At 39.7% G+C, this 11,680-nt stretch overlaps 1 protein-coding gene across 1 annotated transcript; it reads left to right on the plus strand.

Moving 5' to 3' along the window:
- Nucleotides 1-247: 247 nt before the first annotated feature.
- Nucleotides 248-9,921, plus strand: phf6 (PHD finger protein 6). The gene is made up of 11 exons (XM_038700316.1): nucleotides 248-401; nucleotides 2,463-2,624; nucleotides 3,228-3,329; nucleotides 6,425-6,558; nucleotides 6,661-6,707; nucleotides 7,100-7,260; nucleotides 7,365-7,508; nucleotides 7,610-7,714; nucleotides 7,799-7,932; nucleotides 8,792-8,921; nucleotides 9,085-9,921. The coding sequence occupies exons 2-10, from the start codon at nucleotides 2,493-2,495 to the stop codon at nucleotides 8,919-8,921; spliced, it is 1,089 nt and encodes a 362-aa protein (XP_038556244.1). The 5' UTR covers nucleotides 248-401; nucleotides 2,463-2,492; the 3' UTR covers nucleotides 9,085-9,921.
- The last annotated feature ends 1,759 nt before the right edge of the window (nucleotides 9,922-11,680 follow it).

Genomic DNA, 11,680 nt, shown 5'->3' on the forward strand with positions numbered 1-11,680 from the left:
AAGAAATGTAGTTCACAAATACAGTATGTAGATTTAGAGACACCCCCATAGCAGTCTGTCAAACCTCTTTTAAATCTGCATTAAACATGGCCCGCCCTTAGGTAACATCTGCTTTTGGGATATTGATACTTCAAAATGAAAGTCACTTGTTTTCGTTTCCTACATGACTCCGACCTCCTGCATCTTTTCACGTTTGAAACAAAGCAGCATACGTTCGTAAGCAAGACCTTAATTTTGGAAGTCATACCCGGAAGTCCTGCCGTCTTGAACGTTGCAGCTAGCTTGATGCTAGTGTGAAAAGCTCACGATCAGTTCTGAAGGACGGAAAGAAACACAGCCACTGCTCGGAACACTTTTCCATCTTCTCGACCGTCTCGGCGCCATAAGGGTTTTTTTAGCAGGTAAGGTGTGAGCTGTGTATCAGCGGCTGGGTGATAGCCCGCTGTGTTTTATGGCCTATTGTCGTTTCAGGCCGTATTGCTGGCGTACAAGCTGAGCTGCTCTCTTTTCACAGGGATACATCACGTATGGCGCTCTTTACTTCGAAACGGTTTGCGAAGACCCGCGCCTGTCATGATAATTTCCCACATTTAAAGGGAAATATTCGCAGTTTTTCGGGTTCCAGCTGAAACATAAAGTCCAAGTGTCATATTTTCCCATCACCGACCTTTATTTCCCTGCATGTAAAGGCCCTGGGAAAGATTTCGGGGCGTTTGAGATGTTCATAGTGAGAATAGTTTTCAGTTATAGCTAGTTCGGTGGGGGATAGAGACACACACCCCCTTTAATTCAAAACTTTGTGAGAGATATTTGAGGCACTTTTTTATGTTTCACTCGTTCCTGTCGCAAATCGACCACAACGTGGCCATGCAGAAAAGAAATGTGATGTGGGAGCATTTCAGTGAAGAGCAGAGGTGGAAATAAAGGACATTTAGTGTTATTTACACGGGCAGGATTGTGTATTTACACGCTGGCTCCGCCGCTGGAGCCGCCGCAGTGTGATCATGGCCCTGCTATCGTGGCTGTAATGGCTCTATCAAGGCGTCGCAGCACACTGCTATTGTGATTTTAAAAACACCCACTTTCGTTGGTGGACTATTAGGGATTGAGAAGGTCTTTTTTAATCCCCATATTTAATGCATTTGTGGCGCCCGCAGCGCAATATTGACAGCATCAAACAGACTATCTCTGCAAATGACAGCACACATTTGGAGGATTGATCTACCTCTCTGCTCTGAAGAATACAGTGATGGGTTTGCAACCAGTCTTGGGTGATTTTCAAGCAAGTGATTATTAATACACATCTAAAAGGATTAATTAAAATGCAGCTGAAATTGATACAATAACAATACTTTTATTTAAATCACCCCAGCTCCTGGTAATTCATATGTTTTCACAGTCCAACATGTCCGGTTTCCGCTGAATAATGTATTTTGTTTTTAGAGAATAAGCCTGTATGTTTAAGGTAAACTGGGTGGCATCAGATCTGGTCCTTCAGGTTCAGAGTTCTGCTGCTGATTTCCGTTCATGATTCATCAGACTTTGATCTGAGATGACTGGTGAAAGTGGTTAATTGTCAGCATGTGGTGTGCCATATTGTCTGTATAACATAAACGACAGAAACAACAGTATTGATAACCCTCTTCAAACATAGGCAGGATCTCGCAAAATTCTGGCATTGTTAGGCAATTTTAGTATATTCTTATTCCGTGGATTTTACTATTTATTATTTTACTATTTTACACTTCAGGCCATCAGAAACTCATCACAGCACAGTCCACCAAAGTTAACTAGGATCAGAAGTTGAGAAAGTGTCAAGCTGTAGTCCTGCAACAAATGCGTGGGCCCCATGTGTGATCCATCACGGGCTGGTGTATTTAGGACACAGGCCGCTTCTTATGTGACTTCCGTTGCACTGTTTTGGAGTTACTTTCAGTAGTTTAGTCAAAGTCTTGTTTCCAGCTGTTTCTGGGAAAGCATGTCGAATGGCTCCTTTCCAAAGGGTTTTAGTCATTATTTCACAGTACTCACATTAATTGGTAAGAGAACTCCAAACCACAGTTTACTCTTCAATATGTAAGGGATATTTAGCAACCCTTACTATGGAAGGTTATGTAGATGTACAATTGTTTTTCACTAGTTATGAACACATTAATAACTGAACAACTCAAAAATATGTTGTTATATTACCTGCTAATGTGTTGGGCCATAATCTTTTCGTTATTTATCTACATTGACTGGGACTCTGAGCATCAATGTGTATGAAAGCTGTTATAATGATTATTGCAGTTGACATAGCATGGCAGTGTTACTGGATGACTTAGTGAAGTGGACAATTGTTTTTATAACTGCTTTGATAATATCTATTTAAAAGGTTCTACTAGCCTGTGTTATGCAAAGCTATCTTGTCATTCTTTCTTTAACATATTTGTGGTGTTTTTTTGTTTTTGTTTTTTCATTAGAAGCTTGGGCAAACAAAAGAGCCTTTGGTCATGTCAGGACAGAGGAAAGGAGCTGCAGCACGGCTGCTTAAGTGTGCCTTCTGCAGAACCAATCGGGACAAGGAGTGCGGGCAGCTGCTAGTGTCTGACAGCCAGAAGGTGGCAGCCCACCATAAGTGCATGGTGAGGAAAGCACATTGTTTTCTTCCACGTGTGCCTGTGATCCTTCTAGACAAAGTCATGCTTACTTGCAACCTTTCTCACATACAGAGAATAGTGTAGAGCTCAGACAAAAAAGTAAAGAAAAATCTGATTCTTATGTTATGTCATTTGTTTATACGGGAATGCTACAAAAATCCTTTTATATATATATATCCTATTTTATATATATATTTTATAAAGCAAAAAAAAGAGAAACTATGAAAATAACATGAATGAGTTTAGCAGAGATAAGTAATTTATCTCCCATAGATTACCTTGAAAGGCTCAAATTTGTCTTTTGTCCCCTGGGTGAGCCTGACCTTCACTTCAAAACTACTCGTAGTCCTCAGACGTAATGTTCAAAAAAATGTGGCAAAATAAAAAATGGCAAATGCACGGTAAGTATGATGCTTTGAAATCAGCTCCGATGCTTGTAAATGATATACATGTTCACCCTCACTTGAGTGTGGGAAAATGGTGCATAAGCAGTAGTCAAGGGAAATAAAAACTTGCATATCATCATTATCATATGAAAAGACGGCACAAACCAATTTATATCTATTTTTTAATAAATGTCCTATGCAGCTTTTCTCCTCTGCCCTGGTCACATCGCACTCCGACAGTGAAAACATTGGAGGATTTTCCATTGAGGATGTGAAAAAGGAGATCAAGAGGGGAAATAAATTGGTAAGTACCCGCTGTCCCTCTCAGTGTACCAGAAATGACAGAGAGGGAGTGTTGTAAGGCTTTGGGACTGTGTTCCTATACATTTATTTAAATTTATATTACTTGTTGAGGTTAACCGTTGTTAAAAGCACCAAATGCTGGACATAAGGATATGCAGTAGCTGCTTTATTTAACTAATAATGATGATGATGCATGTTTTTATACACTGCTGTTTTATTGAGCATATGGTAACATTCTTGTGTCTGCATGGTAAAGCTTCCTCTGTGTCTATACCTGAGGGTTGTGTGTTCATTCAAGTTGTTTTTAATATGGTGTCTATGTGTGCATGTATTCCAAATGACACTGATATTTGCTTATTAGCATTGCATCAGATCTCTCTCGTGTTTTACTTCATTTTTAAGTGAGGAATATCGGCCTTTTCCATCTAATGTTAGAGTAACCAGGGTTGGAACCCACCCCCTGGCTCGGTTGCCCACCCTGCTGGCCAGGGGGTCGGCATCTTTGAAGTCCAGTTTGCGTTGGCCCCAGTGCGAGTCGTTTCGGTGCCTTTGAGTTAGTACAGTCGATTATGGCAAAAATCATAATTACGATTACTCATTGACTTAAAATTGAATGCTTCATTTTGAAAACTTATGATATGCATTACCCCCAAATTCCTGAATAGCCAATGAAATCACTATCAGACCTTGGCATTGCACAAGCTGAGGACACTGGGAAATTAGGAATCAAATGTAAATATAGATTTTATTGTTTTTATTAAATATTTTATTGAGTTTTTCAAGGGAACAAACAGACAACAAAGAGAAACAATAGACAGCACCACTCCAACATCCTATCATGGATAAGTACAGACAAGATATTCTTGAATGGGGGTTAAATAATAAAAATAAGAATGAAAGCAATGTGAGAGCAAAGGGGAACAGCCATTTTGTAAAATATCTGAAACACTGAGTGGGATATAGTCAAGAAGGGGTTGCCACAGCCTATCAAAGGAGCTTTCATTTCCCTTCAAGACTTTGCTCACTCGCTACATTGGTATAGCTTTGAAAATCTCCCCATGCCACTGGTGTTCAGTGTGAGACCTAGGCTTGATCCACTGAAACAAAATGCATCTCTTTCCTCTTTGGAGTGGAAGTTTAAACAAAAGTTTTCCCTGCATGTAGGGCATACACAAGTCCAAATGTAAATAAGTTTACATCATGCATTTCTCAATTAATGTACGTCGTGTGTTCGTGAATGTGTGTGAGCATATGCAGCTTCACTGCAGTGTGTAGGTGAACTGAGCTTACGAGAGATGTGTTAGCTGTTAGCCCTCAAAAATGTCAGCTTATGTTTAAAAAAAAAAAGAAGAAAGATTGATAAGAGTTTTTAATAAAACATGAACAAGTATTTATTTATATATTTATAAGTCAAAGGTAAAGCTCTATGATTAGTTTGCGGAGAACAGATCTCCACGTTTAAGGATTACAATTTGAATCATTATTACGAGACTAAACATGAAATACAGAAATTTGACTGATGCAGAGCAGGAACGGACATAAACTGCAAAAGCATCAAGGCCTTTTTATCAAGCTTTTCACAGGGATGCAGCTGCCAAGACCAGATATGTGATTTCACACAAAATCGCAAAAAAAAACAGTAAAGCCTAGTGCACACTACACGATTTTAAACCTGATTTGTCCGGTCGGCAAGCTCGGCGACTGTCAGGCTGTGATCAGGAGTAAATCAGCGGTCGATCAGCAGTCGCCAATTGTTATGTGTGAAGTACTCAACGACGCATCAAAACAGCTCCCTAACACATTTCTGACACATCACAGACACCAGCCAAATAACTAGTATGCCAAATATCTGGAGGAGTCGGCCGACTCGACATCCACATCCAGCCAGTGAGAGCAGGCAGCTACTTTTTCACTGCAAAACACTTTTTACTCCCCTGCAGCTCTCTCTGTAGACAATCGCAAAACGCAATATTAATGCGACACACACACCAGGGACGCACACACAGCTGTCTCTTGATTTAAGTTAAAATGTTTCAACATTACTCAGAATCTAAAGACAGATAAGATGGAGGTGATACGAAAAAAGTACCTGGTAGCAAGTACAAGTACACAAAGGAAAACCAAAAGAATGCGAGTAGAGTCGAGGCGAGTCGAGTCGAGGTGGTACCTTGCAGTGGAAAAGGTGCTTTACGTTTCTCTCTCCCTGTTTGTCCGCTTCGGTGACTTTCTCCATCAGTAGTAGGCTAGGCTGTATAAAGTCACCGAAAAGAAACAGAACTTGTCTTCTGGACTTTTCCTCCGGTGATTCCCTTCACAGCAGCAGCTGCATGTTGCGGAGGTGTGTTGACGACGTAGCCTATCAAAACAAAACTAACGTGGTAGCTAACAAATAACATCTGACTGGTGTGTCCAGTGTCGCGACTTGAAACGTTTCTCTGATAAATGCAACAGTGTGTCGTCTAACCTGGGCGGCTGGCGGCAAGGCAATTTCAAGAATTCACAACAGTGGCACAGGATTTTCCTCTCCCTTCACTTGCAGTGTGGATAATGAACCTAGTGATGTTCAGGTCAAACTCCCTGACCTGATACAGTACTAGCAGAGCACAAGTCAGTATTGCCGCTCGGTAATGCTCAGTGATTAGAAAAGAACTGAAAAACATGAAATTAGATGCTATGCTAACAAATGATACATAATTCTAAATATGGGTAGTTTATCTGTGCATGAATTTAAATATGTTTTTTTATTTTACAGACTATTAATATTTAGCTTTCTCTGCTGTTTTTCTGGTTTTTTTCATATTGTTGTCTGCTTCTGTGCCGTCTTCCCTGCTGAGTTTAATTAGGTTTTCTCCTGCAACATCATATTTTCCCCACAGGGATGATCGTTTCATGATATTTGCATATGGCCTTTCAGACAGTTGTGCCTGTCAGGGCCCCGTGATCTTTGGAGAGAGAAATTATTAATCAGACCCACATCGTAAAATCACATTTCACATTACTAATTGACAAATCATATTTCAAGTTGTCAGCTATTTTGAATAAATATCAAAGGTTGCAGAACTGCGTGATGCTAATCACTTTCTTCCCCCCCATCAGATGTGTTCTTCGTGTCACCGACCGGGTGCTACTATTGGCTGTGACGTGAAGACATGCCGGAGAACCTATCACTATTACTGCGCTGTAAAGGACAAAGCCCAGATCAAAGAGAATCCCTCACAAGGGATTTACCTGTAAGTCAGTTTGCCTTTGGACTCTTTTTCTGACAATTGAGATATTTTCATATTTCATGTTAAAGTAAATTAAAATATTTTTGCTTTTGCTCCCAAACATAGCGTTTACTGTCGCAAACACAGAGATGCTTCTCAGGATGGCATTCAAGGTATGCTTTAACATCTGTTATATCGCTACATGGATGATTTGATTTACAGCTGGGTACCTGTTTTCCATTTCAGTTAAAAGACCCCATGAATTTCAGTTGTTTGAAATGTACTTAACAATAATATTCTCAAGATACAGTGATGATTGTCGATTTATAAACTGTATCATTTTGAAATGTGTTGTAATGATAAATTCTGTCACTACCAAAAAACATGCTCTTACAGCAGTGCCCCAATTATCTGCTTTGTGCTCGACATTTAGTCTCATTTAAGTTCTTGATCTAATTTTTGTGTTAAAATTGTTATAAAAAAACATCCACTTACAGGCTCTATGCTTGGATTCATCAGTTATAAACGGGAAAAATTGTGCTAATCATCATTGATCTGTCATTAGATGAAGAAGGAGCTGTGGCCAATGATTCAGACTCATCGCCGCCACAAAGCAGAGGCAGAGGAAGGTTTGAGAAGGGGAGAGCCAAGGTCGGATCTCGCGGCCATTCGGAAGACAGCCGCTCGACCTCCTCACAGGTGGCAGACGAGGAGAGTTCCTCTCATGTAAGGCAACACGTCTGTTCACGAATGCAGTCTGTGAAATGTACTTGAATGGTCTGTTGGCCGCATGTGGCCTCTGTTTTTGAGTGCTGCTCTGTGTGTTCTAGCGGGACAGGTCACCTCTTCGGGTCAGCCCAGGAGATGGCGGCCAGCGCTGTGGCTTTTGTCACGCTGGTGAGGAAGAGAATGAAACAAGGGGCATGCTTCATACCGATAACTCCAAAAAAGTGGCTGCACACTACAAGTGCATGGTAAGATTGTTGTATGTGTTATTTTGTGCAACGTGTTGCAAAACATTTTTGTGTGAATCTGCAGAACCACCACTTTCCTCTTTCTGTAATCTATGATCCAGCTTTTTTCATCGGGGACGGTGCAGCTGACCACTACATCACGGGCAGAATTTGGAAACTTTGATGTGAAAACAGTCATCCAGGAAATCAAGAGGGGGAAAAGAATGGTGAGAAGATTTGTCTGACTTGAGTTGTAAAAGCTATTTTGACATAAAAAAATGTGACTTAGCTGGGTTTTTGTTTTTCCTTAGAAATGCACACTCTGCACTCAGTTGGGTGCTACCATTGGGTGTGAAATCAAGGCCTGTGTGAAGACCTACCACTATCATTGCGGGATGCAGGACAAAGCCAAGTACATTGAAAACATGGCGCGTGGCATCTACAAGTGAGCTTCTACAGATAAACACATTTTCAGTTAAAAATAAAGTGCTTTCGCTTCACAACCACATTTACACAACATCATTTGACTTTTATATTGTATTTTTACATGGAGATTTAGAATTATAGTAATTGTTGCCACAGGATCATTTGCACTTTTATGTTAAGTCCAATTATTCTTTGAACACCATTATTGTATATCAGAGCTGCAACTAACGATTATTTTCATTGACAATTAATTGATTAGTTGCTTGGTCTATAAAATGTCAGAAAATTGTGAAACATGTCCATCAGTGTTTCCCAAAGCCCAAGGTAACATTTTCAAATGTCTTGTTTTGTCCACAACCCAAAGACTTTCAGTTTACTGTCATAGAGGAGTAAAGAAACCAGAAAATATTTAAGAAGCTGAAATTGGGTTTTCTTAAAAAAATTACTGAAACCAATCGATTACCAAAATAGATATATAACATAGTTGACAACTAATGGATTATTCGATTAATCGTTGCAACTCTATTATAAATGTTGCTCACAAATGCCTTTCTTTACATCCATGTTAGCTAACTTCCAGTCTACTTTCTATGTGTGTTACAACCACTGGCTGTTGATCAGTGAAGTAGTGTGAAACTAAGAGTCAGAATGTGCATCCTCGTACATTATTCAAAGAAAACGGGGACCCACTCGTGAAAACATTGAGTAAAACCTCCATAGGGTAAAATTAGCTCTTAAGTCTTTACAACTTGACTAAACCACATTGCACTTGAAAAATGATCACTGATTTGCATTAGAACTGTGCAGGAAAACTAAAAATCGCTGTGCTTAATTTACTGTAATTTGTTACTTACAAGCCCTCTTGTGTGTGTTTTTAGACTATACTGTAAGAACCACAGTGGCAATGAGGAGAGGGATGAGGAAGATGAGGAACGAGAGAATCGCAGTAGAGAGAGGGCAGCAATCGACCACGGAGGTACACCATCAACACAAGTGAATGGCAACTAGGTACGTTGGTATGGTTGTTGCACAAAGAAACCAATGTTACAGAGTTGAAAATGCCCACTTTTTATGTATAACATGAGGTTTGGTGTTTTTATATAGCTTCAGCGGGATTGCAACAAATGGAGTTTGAACATTTCCTGTCATTTCATTGATGCCGTTCTTACAGGTTGGCCTGATGGATGTGACGTGGGGTGAAAACAGAAGAACTCAAAGATGGGGGAGAGGAATTTTTTTTGTACTAAATCTTAGCCTACTCACAAAGTCATGGTCTACAAGCTCCCTCGAGTCCTTCACATGGTTTCTTCCAGTAAATGGACATGATGTCCCAATGTGTACCAGACGTCGTCTTCTTCATGAGACCCTGTTTTCAGTTGGCTAGATGAGCTTTCTACAGACTGGTGGTACTTTGCAGAGCACTGGACTGCTGCAGGATCAGGAAACGCCATGGCTAGTCTTTCCCCAAGAGTCAGTTGTGGGCTCAATTTCAAATACATGTAACATTGCCGTGATTCAGAGTTGACGGACTGATCTTTTGATTGTCACTCACTGCCCATGTCCCCCCACAGATGACATGAACCACACTTGCTGAAATCAATACATTCTTGCTCTTCCTTTGCTTCTAAGGGACTCACTTTTAAGAGGGGTCTGTTTGTTACTAGTCTCTCTATCAAGTTGTGCAGTTTGATTACCATGTTTCTGTAATCATGTCTTAAAAATACTCTTTTCATGTTAGCCTTTCTTTCTTTATATGTAATATTTTGCTACCGTATTATCATCATGAGTAATTTTGAATATCTGGATTTCAAACAGTCACAATTACAAGTTTTGCCAGCATGCACTTGGATTTTCCCACTGTTAAAGGTGGCGTTTTCTTTTAGCTGCTAAAGGGCAATGTAGAGCTCTTTAGAAGAGTTGGCTTGACTTTGTTTGATGTACTGTTACTTGTATCTCTACAAATGTATTCATGAATGATTGGAAATAGAAAATATTTTATTTTACACATTTCCTGAGTGAATTGAGTCTTTCATTTGAAAGCGAGTCCATAGAGTTCTCAAAACACAAAGCAGCACTCAGGGGCAGGTTATAGGGTGAAGGTTTGAAGAGTGAGGAATGTCACACTAGCTGTAATGTCATGAAGTCAGACCACCATAGCTGTATGTATGCTGCCACCTGGAGCATTCATTTTGACAAGTACTTTGTATGGATAACTTTGTGCATTTAATCTATTTAAATGTACAAATCTTGTGCACTTAGTCATCATCAGGTCCGCACTACAGTATCATATGGTAAAGCCTTGATGTACTTGAAGGCATAGATGGTGATAGTGATCAAAGTAAAGCCTTGATGATGTTGTAGTTTATGCCAGAAGGAATATCATGGCTTTGTAAAGTATGACATTCATACTAAAACCTTAGCTGATGACTTTGAGGGTATTACAAAAAGGGTAACGTTACATTGCTTTCTTTGGCAAACCTGCAGTTTAAATGTTAAAACATTCTCCATATATTGATAGTAATGATATGCCCTGATAAATGAGGAAAGTAATAATACAGAATTCACTTTATTTTTTACAGTATTGTACAGCTCAGTTTTAATGTGTTGTGCTGTGTTTCCCAGTTCCATACTACATACTAGTTATATGACTGTTTCATGTAACTCTTTTGCAGCTAGTATTCATTTATATACTTCTTTGTACTAATGGGAAATGATGCAACACATGCGCAAAGGGAGTGCAAATTTAGTTTTCAAAATCCTTGAAATAGCACAGTGAACTAATTTAGTGATTGCCCTGTAATGGCAAAGGTAGCTGTCCGTGAATAACATTATTATATGATGTTGGTAATTTACCATGACGAAATAGGCAGAGAGGAAGCCAGGACATCGGTATTCCTGCCCTAAAAACCTTCTCTACTCTGACTTTATCATTATTTTTCATATTCTTTTTAATCAGTTAAATTATATATTCTGTAAATACATCCCAACATGAAGGTAATGGTGTTTGTTTTAAAGCATTCTCTATAACGCCAGGAATAAAATTCTGAATCCCATTTTATATAGTTTCTGGCTTCAAAGTTGTCAGATTTACTGAATCTAGCATTACAAACACACATCCATCCATATGTTATCCCGATGAATGCTCATCTTGGCCTAAAAAGGTAAAAGGTAGTTTAGTTCAGCAGTCAAGGTCAGTAAGCTGGGTGACAACCACAGAAAAGCTTGGCTGCACTTAATAAACAATGAGCTCCCCTAAAAACATAATTTGTGAAATTCTGCGGGGACCTCTAAAATATTAACAACATGGTAAATTGCCATGTATTTCTTTTTTTTTCTGTATTTCATCATCCGTAAAAATAGGCTCTTGTCGATGTATGATTAATGCATGAGGGTGATTCATCACTAATTCACTTTAATAAAGACAACATTGAAGCGTGACGATGCAAAATCACTCACTTTAACTGAAATATCAGAAAAAAACCAACTGTCTTCTTGTCCCATCCAGTCTGCGCGCCAAGTCGCCATAATTCATTGAAGATGGGCACCAGGCTGGAACAGCTTTGTTGATGACAACAATGCGACATATTGTATTTAAATCTGCATTGCAGAGTTTTACTAAAGTCCTCTATAAAACGTCTCTGGCTTTACTACCTGTTAGCGTTAGCTCTTCCACGCGGGGCGGGGCCAGCCCGTCCGTGCTCGCTTGATTTGCCCGCCGCGCTGCTGCGTCACGGTGTGCACACCACAGCGGAGCTACGGTGGAGCCG

The sequence above is a fragment of the Micropterus salmoides genome, unplaced genomic scaffold (genome assembly GCF_014851395.1).
Source record: "Micropterus salmoides isolate LMB-PRFRI ecotype aquatic unplaced genomic scaffold, ASM1485139v1 Ms_hic_scaffold_5, whole genome shotgun sequence".
NCBI lineage: Eukaryota > Metazoa > Chordata > Actinopteri > Centrarchiformes > Centrarchidae > Micropterus > Micropterus salmoides.